At 40.4% G+C, this 19,691-nt stretch overlaps 1 protein-coding gene and 1 pseudogene across 1 annotated transcript; one reads left to right on the forward strand and one right to left on the reverse strand.

The window, feature by feature from the left end:
- The first annotated feature begins 9,502 nt into the window (after window positions 1–9,502).
- LOC149384852 (cannabidiolic acid synthase-like) lies at window positions 9,503–12,232 on the forward strand (annotated as a pseudogene).
- Window positions 12,233–12,519: 287 nt separating this feature from the next.
- LOC149384853 (Sec14p-like phosphatidylinositol transfer family protein) lies at window positions 12,520–14,490 on the reverse strand. The gene is made up of 4 exons (XM_089626934.1): window positions 13,558–14,490; window positions 13,341–13,465; window positions 13,119–13,263; window positions 12,520–13,034 (listed from the first exon to the last, which is right to left on the reverse strand). Exons 1-4 carry the CDS (start codon window positions 14,344–14,346, stop codon window positions 12,771–12,773), a joined length of 1,323 nt encoding a protein of 440 aa, XP_089483060.1. The 5' UTR covers window positions 14,347–14,490; the 3' UTR covers window positions 12,520–12,770.
- Window positions 14,491–19,691: the final 5,201 nt, after the last annotated feature.

The raw sequence follows: 19,691 nt of genomic DNA on the forward strand, positions 1-19,691 counted from the left end.
ATTATAGGACTAAACTGCCCTTCCTCAACAGTACGATCATGGAGTCACTCGGATTTTACTTGTATTGAACATCGTGGACATTCGCCATGATTTTCGACGACAGGGATGGCGACGAAGCAATCTCAAACAGAATCTCTAGCTTCTTCGACTTCGCGACATTTTTCGGCGATGATCGGGTTGCATAGAGAATTTAATCTCACTGAATTGGACATGCTTTTCGATGACAATAACGGCAACGAAGCAACCTCTAACAGAATCTCTAGCATCTCCGACTTCACGGCATTTTTCAGCGACGATCAGTCGCATAGAGTATCCGAGTGGTCTCGGTGCACTCTAAACTTGTATCGAGAATCAGCAAGCAACGGAGCTTTTTCCACTGCCTGGTGAGCATAATCGGCATCACCGATATCTGTAAGAAAACATAAGTGGTGATTGTTAATGTATTATTAATTGAATTATTAACTTATCCTACTTTTAGATATGAAATTGAATTGAATTTTCTTAATATATTAACAAAAAAAAAAAAGGTTAACTGTTTGGATTGTAAGATTTGCTTGGATCAATTTTCATAATGTGATTGACTACATCGAAGGGAGTCTCGACGGAGTTTCAGGTTTTCCATTGACCAATTGTAAAGCTATTAGGAAAATAGCAAATTTAAACGTTTGATATTGCTAAATAGTTAACGTTTGGTAAATCTTAAACAAATAGCAAATTTGTATGTATTTATAAACGTAAATGTTAGATAAATAGTCAACTTCATATATTAGGTCACGTCATTATTTACATCTATTTACCTAAGATTTATCAAACGTTAGCTATTTAGAAATGTCAAACGTTTAAATTGACTATTTTCTTAATTTTTCTGATTTTTTTAACATCAGTAAATGTACGTTTGGGAAACACTAGAACAAATATAGGCATCGGGTGCGATGAAAATCGCACCCTATGCCTAAAATGTCGCACCCAAAAATTCATCGGGTGCGCCTTTGGGTGCCACAAAGTCGCACCCGAAAGTCCGTCGCTAAAGGCTTCGGGTGCTTGTTGCACTGAAAAGTGTCAGGTATTAGGTGCGACTTGTTGCACCAAAGGTCGCACCTATATTGCTTCCAAAAACTTCAAAATATGGCGGGTGTTTGAGTATTCGGTGCGACATGTTGCACCTAATAACCTTCTCGCCAAGTTATCTGGTGCGACATGCACGTCGCACTTAATAACCTTCCCGCCAAGATAACCGGTGCGACATGTCGCACCTAATACCCTTCCCCTCAAGCTATCTGGTGCGACATGTCGCACCTAATATGTTATTTTAATTAAAAATAATAATTTACAAATTTATATATTAAAAATCTAAATTCGAATTCTTATATAATTAATTAAAAAATAAAATTTAATTTACAAAATTATAAATTAGAAATAAGATTCTCATATTAGTAATTTTATCTAAACGAACAAATCAAGTCTAATATTAGATATTAATATCTAAACGTTCAAATCCTATTTTTTTTTTGTCGATACAACTTATCGATAGTTGAATTTCCTCTTCCAAATAGGTCGTTTCGGGATCCGCTGCATCCTCCTCGTCCTCGTCCGCCGCTGTCGGTTCCGCTGCTGCCTGTTCCACCGCTTCCGCTAGGACGATCTCGCAGGAATTCCACAAGAACTAGCGTATGCTGATCTGTGGTTCCACCTGGTTAAGACGTCGGCTGAGGCTGGGGAGTCATCGGAGACTGCTGGGACATCCATGTAAGGAAGGCGATTTGTCGCCGCATCTCCTGCAGCTCGGCTTGTTGGGCCTACAGCTCGGCTTGTTGGGTTAACGACGCAGACTGCATATCGCTAACCAATAGATCGGTCCGAGATGACGAACTTGAAAAACCTTCATCTAGCGCTCGAGCCATACCCAGGGATGACCTTGGGATCGAAGGCCCTATCCCGACTTCCCAATCTCGGCGTGCCACTAAGGCGGTGACTAGATCCTTCATAAAAAAACCACAAAAAATTATCAAATAAGAAAGATAAGTAATTAAATATAGTAAATTAAACAAGTAACTTACAAATTGCGACTTCGCGAAGTCCGTCGTCCATGATCCCTTAGCATCACGGTGTTTGTCCGACCATATCGCTAAAGCTGAGCCCATAGTCCCATCTTCCTTCCTCTGTAATTTTTCAACGTCAAAATAAGACTACCGTATGTATTGCAAATTAATATTAAGCGACTTACGTTCTTGGAGGGATGACCCAAAACACTTAGCGACCCTTGTCTCGCATTTGTCTTCTTTTTCTTCGAATTTTCTCGGTTGCAGAGAGACTTTTCCTGCAAGACATAATTTCATTTAATTCGATAATATAAGAAATTAAAAAAAAATTCAACTCATACCTTATGTTCTGGCGTGTCGAACACCTCTATTGCCTTCAACCAAGCTTCTTTGTTATAGCCCTCCGGTGTTTCATTTTTGGCAAGATCCTTACTCCCGGAAAACGTATGTCTTGAAGAATAACTGCGACAATCTCGACTTCTGGCCACGTCGCATCCTCTTGGCATCACGAACGATAGCCATGTCAATCTCATGACGAATGGGATCTGATGACACTAGTTGGTCAGTCGCAGGATCACTACACGAAGCGGTACTCGTTATGGATCGAACTCATCGGGGCTGCAACACTCTGAGGGTCTACGTGTTTCCAGTCAGGGATGTCGACAGAAACGGTGTTGTTGATCAGGTTTCCAACGCGGTTTTGGAAAGTGCCGATCAATGGATTTTGTTCCCTGACGTCTTGAAAGAACGCCTGTTGTGGCTGATCGTAGCAAACTATGTTCGCACCAGGAGTCCTAACTCCCGCTCTAGCATAAACGAGGCCTATCTTCGGTTCCCTAGAACCCGGCGTCTGTGGGGGATCGTGATCTCCTCATAACGAATCCTGGCCTCCACCCGCTCATGAAGAAGTCGCCATCCTGCAAAATGAAAAATATTAGTATTACTCATTAAATGTCAATATTACTCATTCATCGTCATCAATTATGTTATTAGTATTCAATCATGGTTCCATGGTATTACTCATTCCTCGTCGTCACTCGATGAAATGTGAAAAAAGCTGGCGGGAATATCATCTCAAGCTTACACAAGATCTCAATGATGGAATCTTGCACTTTTTTTAGATCTTCCACTCTCAGGGTTTTAGAACTTATCAACTTGAAAAAGTTGCAAAGCTCAGAGATTGTCTCCTGTATCGGTTTTGACACAAAAGGGCGAATACCATCAGTCAACAGCCTCTACAAGATCACATGACAATCGTGCGACAGCTTCCCGTCAGCAGTCACATTTTTCTTCAAATTTCCAGCGAGCCCGTTTGGGAATTTGACAGATTGGAGGAACTCGGTAAACCGTTGTCTCTGCTAAAGGGTTAAGGTGTATGCTGCTGGTGGTTTGTACCACCCATTCCTTTGTTGTCTCAAGTGTAGAGAGGCCTTGATTTCAAGTCCATCAAGTCAAATCTCGCCTTCTCCGTATTATAGTTCTTCTTTTCCAAGCTGAGCATGGTTCCGAGAAGATTCTCGCACACGTTTTTCTCTATATGCATGACGTCTATGTTGTGCTTCAACTCCAATTCTGACAAGTACGACAACTCATAGATGATGCTCTTTTTGGTCCAATTCAATTCGTACTCAGCTCGTTTTCGTTTGCCGGCGTGTTTTTTAGTTGTCGTGCAAGAAACACTAGCCAATTGATCAAGTATGTCTTGTGGAGTGAACTTGACAGGTTTACGGTGTTTCTCGTGGCGATCTATGTAGTAATTGGTGCTTTTCCTTAATCGGTGAGGCGTAGGCAAGAATCGACGATGGTCGTAGTAAACGATCCTATTTCTGACTTTCACAGATAGCGTCTCGAGGTTGTACGTAGGGCACACAAGATACCCTTGGCCACTCCATCCCGACAAATACGATCGAGCTGAAAAGTCGTTTATCGTCCATAGAAGTGCGGCACGCAACCGAAACATTTCATCGTTCGCCCCATCTCAAGCTTGGAACCCAGTATCCCACAATTCTTTAAGCTCTTGAACAACTGGTGATAGGTGCGTTAATCACGCGTAAAACTCCTATTTCCTTAGCCTAAAACCAACGAGTCCTCAAGGATTTTAATTTTTTTAGAGTGTTTTGATGGATTTTCAGGTCTATATGGGTTTTACTAGTGTTCGGAGTCTCACTATGGAAAAATAAGCTAATCGGAGTCAAAATAGAGCAAAAAAAAAAGAAGAAAAGAAGCGAAGGAAACAAATTTTCCAACTGCACGCGCGCGAGGTCTATTTCGTGTGCCGTGCGGAGTGGAAAATCTTCACCTTTAAAAGCACAGAGTCTTATCTGCGGAACTCGCAGAAGTGAAAAACAGGACCGCACGACGTGCAAGGTGAAGCCCGCGGTGCGCGGTCCTCGTGTCAGACTTCGTTCTCATCAATTCTTAAAGCGATTTTCAGCCATTGGATGCGATTGAAAGGCCCAGATGGCTATGAAAATAACCCCATTCAGTCTTAAAAAGACGAATGTATTCAGACTAAGGCATGCAAGGCTTGAGACATTTTAAAATCTATCAAACAACTCTTCATTTTTCTCTCTATATTTCTCCTGAGTTTTTCCAAATTTCGCTCATACTTTGTGGCTCAATTTTGAAGACAACGATTGAGTTGCTGAGTTCTACCATTGCTACAATCAAGTTTTCCAATAGCTTTTTTTTTTAATTTCAGTGAATCCGAATCGTATCGTGAACCCGTGACCCATAGTCATTCCCTCTTCCATTAGAAATTTCGTGTTATCTACTTGTTTTATTTTGGGACTTGTTAGTGAATTTTTGTAACAACAATTCCATCAACTATCTTTAGTTCTATATTAGCTTGTGATCATCGGATTTCTTATTTATCTAATCCTCGTGGGATCGACTCGTTCTTACGAATTATTACTATTGCGACCACGTGCACTTGTGTGTGCGAGAATTTTTGCAAAAAGTTTTTGACGTCGTTGTCGGGGATTAGTTTTTATTTGAACTTTCTTTTATTTTTTTTCTCATCTATTTTTGTGTTTACTTGCAAAGGTGCATGCGAAAAGACGGTGGCTCAAACCTCGTACCGATGGACCCAAAAATCGAAAAGACTTGTAGACTCAACCGAAAGGAAAAGCAACAAAGGATCGAGGGAGCAACAATGGCCGAGGAGCGACCTCTACTCGACTACGTCCTTCCTACCAAAAATGGGTATCGTCCAACTATTGTTAGTCCGGCCATTGAGAACCGGGGCTTCGAAATCAAAACCGGGATGATCAACATGATTCAACAAAACCAATTTGTGGGAGGCCCAACCGAAGACCCAAATGAGCACATCACGAACTTTAACGAGCTATGCGACACATTCCACATCCAAAACATCCATGTCGATGCAATCCGGCTCCGCTTGTTCTCATTTTCTGTTCGCGACCGAGAGAAGATTTGGCTGCAATCCTTGCCCGCCGACTCCATCACCATTTGGGAGGAACTTTGTGGCAAATTTCTTGCAAAGTTCTTCCCATTTGAAAAGACGGCCCATTTAAAGAATGTGATTCTCAGTTTCGGGTAATGGAAGGGAGAGTCCTTGCATGAGGCGTGGGCACGCTTCAAGGAGATGATGAGGAAATGCCTTCACCATGGGATAGCCTTGTCGGACCAACTCCAAACATTCTACTATGGTCTCCTCACCTCTACAAAGACCTTAGTTAGCACCGCCGCGGGAGGCACGGTGCTAACTAAGACCCCATCGGAATTCCATGACTTTCTTGAGGAATTGGTGCGTTCTAACGAGTAGTGTCTAGTAGAAAGGAGACTTATGAAGCCCGGTCCCGCGACCGCACAAGCTACCAAAACTGGAGAAAAATCGGATGAATTGAAAGAGGTGCTAGCATAAATGGCGGAGCTCAACAAACAGATCAAGGAGATGAAAGTGACGGCTAAGGTCACACAAGCCACACCAGAGCCATGCTTTTGGTGTAATGGGGCTCACTTCACAGACGATTGCCCGCAACCCAATGATGTCTATGCCGAGCAAGCTAATTATGTAAATAACTACAACAACCGGGGCCAATATCACAACGCTAACAACAACTACAACAACGGAGGTCGAAACACAAATTACAACAATCAAGGATGGAGAGAACCTCAACAACAACAAGGGTTCGGGGACAATCGTCCTCCACCGGCGTACCAAAATCAAAACCAAGGGCAGCAACAACAACAATGGGGGTTTCAACCTCAACAACAAAAAAATCAGCCCGCCCCTAAAGTCGAGTCAAATGACATGTTCTTGACTTTCATGACTAGGACATCGGCGATCATGTAAAGTCAAGAAACCGCTCTTCAAAATCAAATGACGTTGATCCGGAACATTGAGACACAAGTGGGTCAAATTGCTCAAGCTCAAAGCAATAGACCACAAGAGAACGTTCCGAGTAACACCAAGGTTGACCGGAAGGACCAATACAATGCAATCACCCTTCGCAGCGGGTTAGTGGTTGAGAATTCAACCAAAGGGAAGGAAAAAAAGGAGACGGATCGTCATCATCAACACCACCGTAGCCCATGCCGACCTTAACCTCTTCGACGCCCTTGCATGCTCCCGTGCCATTTCCTCAACGGCTCAAGAACACGAAGCTCGATGAGCAATTTGGGCGGTTCGTGGAGATGCTCAAACAACTCCGAGTCAACATCTTGTTCGCCGATGCCATCGTACAAATGCCAAGCTATGCAAAGTTCATGAAATAGATCCTCTCCAATAGGCGCCGGATTGACGATTGTAGCACAATCACACTCTCTGAGGAGTGCAGTGCTATACTGCAAAGAAAGCTTCCACAAAAAATGAAGGATCCGAGAAGTTTCACCGTACCATGTGCCATAGGAGACCTCTACTTCGAGATGGCACTGTGTGATCTGGGAGCTAGCATCAATTTCATGCCATTCTCCATCTTCTAAAAGCTTGGCATTGGAGAAGTATAGCCCACGCGAGTGACACTCCAAATGGCGGACCGATCCATCAAGTACCCCAGAGGCATCATCGAAGACGTCCTTTTCAAGGTGGACAAGTTTATCTTCCCTGCCAATTTTGTGGTGCTAGACATGGAAGAGGACACAAACATCCCTATCATTTTGGGAAGACCGTTCCTAGCTACCGGAGAAGCCCTGATCGATGTCCAAAAAGGCGAGCTCAAGTTAAGGGTGCAAGAAGAGGAAGTCGTCTTCAACGTCTTTAAAACCATGAAATACCCAAAGGAAAACGACGATATATTCCGGGTCGATGTTTGTGATGCGGTTATTGACGACCATTCATGCCACTCGGATGAGCCCATTGAGGTATGTCTTCTTAACTCGTGTGATTCCGCTAATGAAATTGTTACATGTGCAACCATAGAATACGCGAATTACATGGATGGATTCGAGCCTAATAAAAGGAAGTATTTCGAGGAGCTAGGAGAAAGCCCGAAGCCACGCAAACCATCCATGGAGGAGACAGCGGAGATCGAGCTCAAGGAGCAGCCCTCTCATCTCCGCTACGCTTTCCTTGGAGATGAGAAGACCCTCCCGGTCATTATATCCGACCACCTCACCGACGAGCTAGAGGAAAAGTTGTTACGAGTGTTGCGATCCCATATGTCGGCAATTGGATGGACTCTTTTCAAAATCGAAGGAATTAGTCCATCTTTTTGCACGTATCGCATCCTCATGGAAGACAACGTCTGGTCCTCCATTGAGCATCAACGAAGGCTCAATCCGGCAATGAAGGAGGTGGTGCGCAAAGAGATATTGAAGTGGCTCGACGCCGGAGTAATCTACCCAATCTCCGATAGCTCGTGGGTTAGCCCGGTCCAATGCGTTCCAAAGAAAGGAAGGATGACGGTAATCCAGAACAACAACAACGAACTCATCCCGATGCGCACCATCACCGGCTTCTAAATTTGCATGGATTACCAAAAGCTCAACACTGTTACCCGGAAAGATCACTTTCCCCTGCCCTTCATCGACCAAATGCTTGAACGCCTTGCCGACCACGAGTATTATTGCTTCCTCGATGGCTATTCTGGATACAATCAAATCACCATCGCTCCCAAGGATCATGAGAAGAAACCATTCACGTCTCCTTACGGCACTTTCGCTTTCCGGAGAATGTCGTTCGGCCTATGCAACGCATCGGCTACCTTCCAAAGGTTCATGGTGGCCATCTTCTCCGATGTGGTTGAGCGTAGTATAGAGGTATTCATGGAAGACTTCTCTGTTTTTGGTCCAACTTACGATGCTTGTCTCGAGAATTTTTCCATGGTATTAGATAGGTGCGTGGAAGCCAACCTCGAGCTCAATTGGGAGAAATGCCATTTCATGGTGAAAGAGGGAATTGTTCTAGGCCATCGGTTCTCCGCACAGGGGCTAGAGGTAGACCGAGCAAAGATTGCCACGATTGAGAGACTACCCCCACCAATCTCGGTCAAAGGTGTGCGGAGCTTCTTGGGGCATGCGGGCTTCTACCGGAGATTCATCAAAGACTTCTCAAAGATCACTAAGCCTCTTTGTGGTCTCCTCGAGAAGGGTACAAAGTACATCTTCACCAACGACTTCGTGGAGGCATTCACCACACTCAAGGAAAATTTGAGCACCGCCCCGGTGATAGTGCCACCCGATTGGAGCGAGCTGTTCGAGATGATGACCGATGCAAGCGATTTTGCAGTGGGTGCAATTCTTGGGCAGCGAAGAGGGAAAGCTTTCCACAGGATCTACTACGCAAGCCGAACCCTCAACGATGCCTAAATCAACTACACCACCACCAAGAAGGAGCTCCTTGCCGTGGTCTTTGCCTTTGATAAATTCCGGCCTTATGTCATTGGCAACAAGACCATCGTCTATACCGACCACGCTACGATCCGTCACTTGATGGAAAAGAAAGATGCAAAGCCGAGGCTCATTAATGGATTCTTTTCCTCCAAGAATTCGATGTGGGGATCAAAGACAATAAATGAATGGAGAATCTCGTCGCAGACCACATTTCACGCCAAGAAGACCTCACCCACATCCACGACCAAAAGTTGCCTATCGACGACAACTTCCGAGATGAAAAGTTGTTAACGGTGGAGAGGTTGTCAATACCATGGTACGCCGACATCATTAACTTCTTGGTGAGCAACAATATGCCTCCGGATTACAACCACCACCAAAAGAAGAGATTCTTCTCCGACATTCGACGCTACTATTGGGAGGAGCCGATCCTTTATCGGCAATGCACGGATTCAATAGTCCACCGGTGGGTGGCCGACAATGAGATGCCCTCCATACTCAAACACTGACATTCTCTAGAGTGTGGAGGACATTTCGGGCACAATCGTACGGCGGCTAAGGTGCTTCAAAGCGGCTTCTTTTGGCCGAACGTCTTCCGGGATTTTCGTAATTTTCTCATGTCATGCGACCGATGCCAACAGACAGGAAACATCTCGAACCGGAATGAGATGCCGTTGAAGAACATAATAGAGATAGAGCCGTTCGATGTTTAGGGGGATAGCGTTGTCAATGGTGCCTACAAGAAGAGTAGTAGCCTTTACTTATGTAGATTTGATGTAATAAAGTCTCACGAAGACTCTTGCTTGTAACTGCTGAATAATTAATGAAAGTTGAAACGTTCATTCATTCTTCCTTGTCTGTTTGAAGTTTTATGATAAATTATAGTCTTTAGTCTTTAAACAAACCTAACAACAAATGAAGAGTCAAATATAGATTTGCATGAATAAACTCTTCATGGTTTGCTTAAAACAGTAAATATAGATTTGCATGAATAAGCTAAGTCAAAACAAGTTCAAATGTTGAACTAGACAAGTTTTACGAAAATTGTCCAAAGGGTAATTTTGTCCTTTTGGACATAGGATGGAATGACTGTCAATAAATAAGTTTTACCCAAAAAGAAGGGATTGACTATGAAGAAACCTTCTCGCCAGTCGCGATGCTTAAATCCATCCGCATACTTCTATCCGTAGATGCAGCTCTCGACTGTGAGATCTGGCAAATGGATGTCAAGACTGCCTTCCTGAATGGCAATCTTGACGAGCGTATTAATATGGCTCAACCAGATGGTTTCGTGGATAAAGGTCAAGAGAAAAAGGTTTTTGAGTTACTTAAGTCCATTTATGGACTCAAGCAAGAATCTAGGTCATGGAATATTAGATTCCATGAAACTGTGAAAAGCTTCGGCTTTGAACAGTCAATAGATGAGCCTTGTGTTTGCAAGTTAATACGCGAAGGCAAAGTTGTATTTCTGGTACTATATGTCCATGATATATTACTCATAGGTAATGATGTGGGTAAGTTATTTGAGGTTAAGCTCTGGCTAGCAAAGTAATTCGATATGAAGGATCTAGGAGAAGCCGCTACATTCTGGGGATCCAAATCTTTCGAGATCGGATAAACCGGACTCTATCGCTCTCTCAAGCATCTTATATTGATAAGGTAATGGATCGCTTCTCAATGCAAGACTCCAAGCAGGGCCAAACACCCTTTAGGCATGGAGTCTTACACTCTAAGGACCACTCACCCAATACTGCAAAAGAGATTGAGGACATGAGAAAAATTCCTTACGGCTCAGTCGTAGGAAGTCTCATGTATGCTATGCTCTGCACTAGACCTGATATCTACTTCGCAATTGGCGTAGTTAGCAGTTTTCAATCGAACCCTGGACCCGAGCACTGGATTGCTGCTAAGCATGTTCTTAAATATCTTCGAAGAACTAGGAACTTGATGCTTACATATTCAGGTACTGACCTGACTATGACGGGATATACCGACTCCGATTTTCAAGCGGATAAGGATTCCAAGAAATCCACTTCGGGATCTATGTTCATCCTTAATGGTGGAGCTGTTGTGTGGATGAGTATCAAGCAATCTTGCATTGCTGACTCCACAATGGAAGCAGAATATGTGGCTTCTTGTGAAGCATCCAAAGAGGCTGTATAACTTAGAAAATTCTTTAAGTATGTGGAAGTCGTTCCAAACGTCGACGAGCCCATGACCCTTTAGTGTAATAATAGTGGGGTTGTCGCTAACTCAAAGGAACCTCAAAGCCATAAGCGCTCCAAACATATTGAGAGGAAATACCATTTGATTCGAGAGATCGTGCATCGCGGAGACGTGGAGGTGAAGAAGATCTCAAAGGTGGACAACCTAGCAGATCCATTCAGCAAGGCCCTAGCGAACAAGGTCTTCGACCAGCATCGGGAGGGATTGGACATGAAGGACGAGTTCTTGACCGGAAATCCATGGGTGAGGATTTGTTCTGGGCCATACACGGTGGAGGAGGAGCGAGCTACGACGTCATTCTCTCATGGAAAATCCAGCTTGTTCACGTTCCTCGATTGTGAATGTTCTTAACATAATCAAGATCTTTGGGCCGAAGGAAGCTGCGAAGCTTGTTCACCGCTGGCAACAAGCAGCCCACAGATACGTCGATGATTTGATTCTCTTTCTCGAGATTCAAATAGTTAATGCTTCAACTCCACAAGGCAATAATAAGGTTTTGCCACACGTTTCAGTCGATGGCTTGTTCCTAGGTGGAGTTGAGAAAATTATTCAATTGGTTCGGAAGAGATTTCCTGAGCTGGGCTTGGAAAGGGATGACTGCTCTGAGATGCGCTGGATAGAATATGTTCTCTGTTTTGCCGGATTCACAAGCGGACAGTCGCCTAAGGCTTTGGCTAATCGGACGCCTCAAATTCCTCAAGTCACTTTGCCCTTCAAAGGTAAATCTGACTTTGTCACGGAACCTATTCCGGAGAAAGCCTTGGAGACTCTAGTCAGAAGGCTGTATGAAGTTGATGTTGGAATGGCATTCTATCAGTTTGAGCAAAATTCCGGTTCCATATCCACACCGAAGTGGGAATCTTTTCCTTATCATTTATAGGGTACATTGGGAGAAGGAAGAGAATGTTGGAGAGTCTCAATGGCAAGTCAGATGGATCAGAAGTGTTTACGATTACATGGCTCGGTATGTGTCTAATAATCCAAGATCTGCATACATAAATTACAGAGATCTTGATATTGGGAACGGAAGCACAAGCTATGCAGAAGCAAGCGTTTGGGGAGTCAGGTATTTCAAGACCAATTTCGAGAGATTGGTTGAGGTTAAAACTATGGTTGATCCCACCAATTTCTTCAGGAACGAACAAAGCATCCCTCCTCTTCCAATGAACTAGATATAAATATGCGTGTGTGGCTCGCTCGTGTTGATGGAATATATGTGTGTTGTTGTTTTGTAGAACTCTATGAACAAGTATTATATATCTAAGGAATAAAAATTCTAACAATCCACATGTCAGGCATAAGCAGCCGTTTATATTTATCATCAATGAGAATCCATAACCTATTCGTGTTTATCGTTCAAGGAGTTGTGACACATATCGTTGGTCATCACTGGTGGGAACTTCAGGGACAAGTTATTTCCCGTTATGAGAGAGAGTACAGAACAACACAAAGACAAAAATAACCAAAATAAGGAGAGAGCTATATTTATATTCGAATCAAATAAACAATTCATTTTCTATCTCAAAAGGGTTTGCAACAAACCAAAACAAACTTGGAACAAATCTAAACACATGATATTGTATACTAACCGCCAAAAAGAATAGACTGTCTAAGAAAGAATGTGATAACAAAAGTGAAATCTGAACATTAATAATGACTCCCAACACAAAAGACCATTCTCATCTGAGCACAGAGACGTTGAATGAATGACTAAGAGGTGGAAGAGGAGGTCTTCTTGGTGTTGAACCGGTAAAGAACCCGCTTCTTCTTGCCCGAAGTGTTGGTGACGTTAAGCACAACCTTTCCAGGCTCGTTGCACCTAAAAGTGTTGCAAATAGGCCCTTCGCTCGCTCCCACCTTCCTTGCCTTCTGCACTATGATTGTGTAAGATCCTTCGTCCCTCGGAACGAATTCCTCTTTGTAACTCACTTCCCACCCCAAAACAACCAAATCCCACACCAAATCTGTAGCAGCCTATATAAACAAAACAAGCTTCAATCAATCAATATGCCAAGATTGAGAAATTAAACGGCTCTCTCTTTGTGTATAGATCAGTACCTCTGGCGCCGGAAATTCAATGGTTTCGGTTACACCGGGTTTCAGGACCAGCTCCGTGACAGCACACTCGTCTCCGTAGAATTCGGGGTCTTTTTCCCGCTTAAAGCCACCGTATTGCGCTGGGATTTCTTCCGCGGGGATGTACCTGAAATCACAAAGTTGTTAGTTAAAATATGTGCTATTGAGATCATGGATGCTCGCTCCCAATCATATGAAACTCACTTGAGCAGGGTTTCGGTGACCTTTCCCGGGCGAGCCACGACAAATTTGCTCTTCGTCCTTTGAGTAAGGAAAGGCGACAACATGGCGTTCAGAGCGTAGAACCAGAACGGAACATTGATGAAAATCTATTCACCCAAAAAAAAAAAAAAAAAAAATAAGACAACCAAAAAAGCAACATAAGTTAAACTAAAAGGACATATGGACAGACAACACTCACGTTCTTGGCGACGAGCTCAGGGTAGTTGTCCTGCAACATCGCGATGGCCTGCTTGGCGGCGATCCGGAGCTCCTTCCTGGCGGGCCCGGGGGAGTTCTTGAGGTCGTTGACGTGGAGGAGCGACGAGACGCCACCTGGCCTGAAGTCGAGCTTCCCGACACTCTTCTCCATGAGCTGGCATCTCCAGCGAAGGAACTTCCGGCGATTCTCCTCGGTCCCGACGGCGCTCTTGTAAGCCTCGTCGCCGGAGAAGGCCCCGAAGACGTTGTAGCAGACGGGGTGGCCGTCTCTGTCGGCGCCGCTGAAGTAGGCCGCGCCAGGCGGGCCCACCTCGGCCTCGGAGAGCGCGGAGTCCACGTCAGCTTCCTTTCTCCACAGCAGAGTCTTCCTCAGCATCTCCGCGGCGTCGCTGACCTTGAACTCCCGGGCCCGCAGGAACTTCAGCAGAATTACGTCCGTGCCCTCCGACCCTCGGCTCGGAAGGAGCGGGATCCCCCACAAAGAGATTTCCTTGTCAACTTCCTCTTCTTCTAGAATGTTCTTGAACTCCGACAGAGCCTTCCTTTCGAACTCTTTCAGGTCCGACAGGAAGTTGCTCTCTTCCTTGTACGAAGAGCTCTTCTCAACTGCCTTGGGCTGCTTCGCCTCTCCTTCTTCTTCTTCTTCTTTTTCTTTTTCTTGCTCTTCATCGTTGACGTCAACAGCCTTGTTGTTGTCGAGCTTCTTGAGCTCCTGAGTCTCCTCGCAAACCGGAACCTCGTCACCCAGTTGGGCCTCCTCAACAGTCATTTTCGCACAGAGACGAAGAAGATAATAATAAAAGTATATTTCCTCCTGTTGACGTTAATGGCTTTCTTTTCTCTGATTGTGGGTGTGTGTGGGGTTTCAGGGGGCTCTTCTTGAGTTCTTATGGTTTTTTCGTTTTATTGTCTGGGGAACAACGTACGACAGTCGCAACGGTTATATGTGTTCTTTTTCAAGCGGAGCCCACAGAAACGGTCACAATACCTGGGTTTCTCGTGTAAGAGCCGTTGGGACTCTTGTTTTTCTATTTTATTTATTTCTATTTTATTTATGTTATTTGGCCATTCCGAGGTTTTGTTTTACTACTCTCGATGGCCAGCGCACAGCCTTGCCGTGCAACACTTGGTCCCACAACAAGAAAAAAAAAATTAAATAAAGACGATTGGTATCCATTCCTATTTTTTAGGCACCATTGGTAATATACTAATATTACTTGAAATTTTAAATATTGATTTGATGCCCTCTATAAACTTTAATCACCAACAGTGTACCTAATATAGTCTAGTTGATAACTTAATATCACTTTCGAAATGGAGGTTGTGAGTTCAATCAACACAAACAGTAAAACTACTTTAAAAAAATCTTTAATAACCAACTTGAAATTGATATAGGGCCATAAAAAAATGAAAAATGGGTTATCGGAGTCCTATTAAATTGAATTAAATGCCAATCACGTCAACAATAAAAAAAATATTTTGCTTGAGCTGAGTCATTTCACAATATCGGCTCTCACTTATTACATAATTTGATTCGGTTATAACCAAACCAAATCAAACAAATGCTCAATTTTGCTTGGCTATAAAATATCTTCAGCATGATTCCCAGCATCGTCAATATTTTTATTTAAGATAGTTGAGAAAAAAATTTAAAAAAAAATCTTATTTAAGATCTAAAGCGTGTTAAATAAGGGATAATTAGACCAATAGCCTAAAAGCACAACATCTTTTTTTAAAAAAATAGTCAAAGTTTCAATTTATTAAGAAAATAACCACCAGCCGTAGTAAATTAATTAACTAAAGAGTATTTACTGTTTAATTAATTTACTGCGGATTGGGTGGGCTAGTTTTTTTTTTAATAAAATGAAACTTTTGCTAGAATCTTAAAAGAAGCTAGGGGACTGACTAAGTGCAACAAATTCTACTTAAAGTTAACGGGAGGATGGTTAACCAAAATTTAGTTGTTACAAAATTACATAGGCCGGGATAAAACCCAAAAATTTCAAAAATTAAATCGAATCGATCTTATTTCATATGTATGCCAACTACTTCTTTATTATATATTGAGCTTACACTCGACTCATCTTGGAGACAAACATGTACATATAAAGTCATTCTCTAATTGTCAAATTATATATACAATTATTATATTGACAGGTATGTGCCTTGAGCTGCTGAAAGGCTACTAAACCACCCTTTGGCTATGTAAATTTTTTTAGAGTCTCGAATGACTTTAAAAATGGAAGGCATGTATCTATTAATTTTAAATGAAGTGGTTAAGGGCTACCATACACCTTGTGAAGAGTTCAATGCCTTAGATGTTTGATGAGATTTTATTTCGAACAGCGCATGAATATTTTTGGACTTTTTTTGACGCCTCATTTGGTGGCCATGAATCCCAAGAATTTCCAGGATGCCACTTTAAAGATAGTATTACGGGATTCAACTTTACATAATCAATTTCATGGGTGTGCTTGACGAGCATATCATCAACGCATACTTTCGTACTCTTGTCTATATAGTGGTAAAATATCTGTTTGGCTTTCCTTTGATAGGCTACTCCTACATTCTTCAAACAAAATAATATGACATCGTCATAGTAAAATCTTTTATCTTTGGCGAAAGTATTGTGTTCTCAATCGGGCTTGAACATCAGGATCAAATTTCACTCCGAGTAAGCGCCCATGAAGCTTAGAAACTAATGGTTGGTTGGTTTACAGACTAATCGATAGATTTGTATCATTGAGGTTGGAGCATTCAACTCATGTGCAAATAATTAAATAACCGTTTCATTAACATTGGGTTCAAAACAAGGTCGAGTGCTTAACTTCTCTGTAAATTCATTGCAATGAATTTCATACTTATCCCTTCACTGTTTTATCGCTTCAAGTAATTTTTCAATTTTTCATCAAGGATTTGTGGTATGGTCATGGTCGATATCCAACTATTATCGATTTGTACTTTACTAAATCGTGAATATGGGCATTTTTTATATGTTCATGGTCGATATCCAACTATTATCGATTTGTACTTTACTAAATCGTGAATATGGATACTTTTTTTTATCATACTCTAGGTAGGTGTTTGGTGCATAGTCGGGGAGGGAGATTTCATCATCGTGGACCGTTTAAATATGACGTTGTACTAGCTATTCTCGTTTGTCATTACATACAGAGTTTAAGTAATAAGACCTTGCATCATACTAGTTTCTCCATAAAACATCAACTCGTATCATAACAAGCAATTCTATATGCTAGGTGGGTATGTCAAAATGATCGCTTGGACAATTATTGCAGTTGGTAAACCAATTATCACGTTGATGGATATATAGTTTTATTTATGACCACAATCCACTTTAGGTTATCGGATGGCTCTTCTAAGATTAGGTTACACTAGTGAAACAATCCAATCATTGTAAGCTCTTCTTTAAATCACCGATTCCAACGTAGACAATGATGTCAGAATCAAGGAAGTCGAAAGAACTTTTATCCATTAAGATTTTGCGAATGTTGAGGTACCACTTATTAGGGATAAATGTGAGTCATTATAGGGATAACTCGGGGTAAAAGCATCTTTTTTTTTCCGAAGAACATCGGCTCTTCCTTTTAAGTTATTTGGGGATTCTCTATGATTATTATACAAAGGATCATTGAAGCTATTTTGCCTCAACGGAAAAGTTCATAAGTACCATGTGGGACTTACCCTCAAGATACGGTCGGCACAAGATCATATGTCTGTTTGCAACGATGTCTTTGAGCAGCATATTCCTATCTTGACATTGTCCTCATTCAACTTGGCGTATACATATTATTCACTTTCAAGATGGCCCCAGCAAATAAGATTTTATCTATGATTGAAATATTTGTAAGTTTTGTGATCCAACTCCTCATAGTACTCATATGAATTACATGGTATTTCTTCTTTACGTCAAGCTTCATAGGAGTTGGCTTTTTTTAGATCAGTGGGTTGGAAGTCAATGAGCAGACCGTTGTATATTTTGCTCAATAGGTCACGACTTGTGCATTACTTTCATTTTTATTCATCCTCGAGAACTCTTATACTTCATCCTCTTTTCTTTAGGTTGAGAATACATGGACGTCTTATAAAAGTTATGACAATATTCTTTTGGTGCACTAAAGTCGCATCCTCAAGGTGGATCTATAATATTTACTGGTGTGAAAAAATTCAAGATAAGTTCTCCTTATAAGTGTATGTAGCACAATTGAGAAGAGGCTAACTTTTTTAATATATACAATAATATCTTTCAATGTGACACGGTGATCCACATCCTTAAAAATAGACATGTCAAACCGACTTAAGTCGGTTTAAACTCTTAATGTAAACTTAAAAATAAGATCTATTCTTAAATTTAGGTGTCACCCTCTACTATTGGAATGAAGACTCGGCATTTGATAGTATTCTTGATTCCCTTCTTAAATACATAATTCCTCTCTAGCCACTACTACAAAATATAGCATCAGGTGCGACTTTTTTCGCACCTGAAAGTGCAAAAGTCGCACCTGAAAGTACTTTCAGATGCGACTTTAGATGCGACAAAGTCGCACCCGAAAGTCCGCACCTGATAATCCTCTTGATTATCAGGTGCGACTAGTCGCACCTGAAAGTCTTGACTATCAGGTGCGACTAGTCGCATCTGATGCTCTTTATCTTTTTTAAAAAAATTAATATGCTGATTATATATTAATTTTAACCTAAACTAATTTTAACCTAAACTTAATTTTAACCTAAACTAATCACATTATTACAATTACTAATCAATTAACTAATTACAATTCTTAATTGATAAACTAATCACATTATTACAATTACTAATCAATTAACTAATTAACTAATTACAATTCCTAATTGATAAACTAATCACATTATTACATTATTACAATTATTAATCTTAATTTTAATTTCATTAACTAATTACAATTCCTAATTGATAAATTACAATATATCAAAACTAATTAAAACAAAAACAAATTTAAACTAATCACATTATTACAATTACTAATCAATTAACTAATTAACTAATTACAATTCCTAATTGATAAACTAATCACATTATTACATTATTACAATTATTAATCTTAATTTTGATTTCATTAACTAATTACAATTCCTAAGTGATAAATTACAATATATCAAAACTAATTAAAACAAAAACAAATTTAAACTAATCACATTATTACAATTACTAATCAATTAACTAATTAACTAATTACAATTCCTAATTGATAAACTAATCACATTATTACATTATTACAATTATTAATCTTAATTTTAATTTCATTAACTAATTACAATTCCTAATTGATAAATTACAATATATCAAAACTAATTAAAACAAAAACAAATTTAAACTAATCACATTATTACAATTACTAATCAATTAACTAATTAACTAATTAAAATTCCTAATTGATAAACTAATCACATTATTACATTATTACAATTATTAATCTTAATTTTAATTTCATTAACTAATTAGAATTCCTAATTGATAAATTACAATATATCAAAACTAATTAAAACAAAAACAAATTTAAACTAATCACATTATTACAATTACTAATCAATTAACTAATTAACTAATTACAATTCCTAATTGATAAATTAATCACATTATTACATTATTACAATTATTAATCTTAATTTTAATTTCATTAACTAATTACAATTCCTAATTGATAAATTACAATATATCAAAACTAATTAAAACAAAAACAAATTTAAACTAATCACATTATTACAATTACTAATCAATTAACTAATTAACTAATTACAATTCCTAATTGATAAATTAATCACATTATTACATTATTACAATTATTAATCTTAATTTTAATTTCATTAACTAATTACAATTCCTAATTGATAAATTACAATATATCAAAACTAATTAAAACAAAAACAAATTTAAACTAAACACTAACCTAAACATATTAGTATATCACAAACTAAACTAATTACAATTTCACAATTTCACAAACTAAACTAAACTAAAAATATTACTTTTTCACAATTTCACAAACTAATCACAAATTCTAAACTAAACACTAACCTGCAGAGACTCGGGACGAGGCGAGCGCACGGCGGAGAGTGAGC

This window comes from Urtica dioica, chromosome 9, assembly GCF_054948205.1.
Source record: "Urtica dioica subsp. dioica isolate 48M chromosome 9, U.dioica_male_clone48M_v1_H2, whole genome shotgun sequence".
In the NCBI taxonomy this organism is placed as follows: Eukaryota; Viridiplantae; Streptophyta; class Magnoliopsida; order Rosales; family Urticaceae; genus Urtica; species Urtica dioica.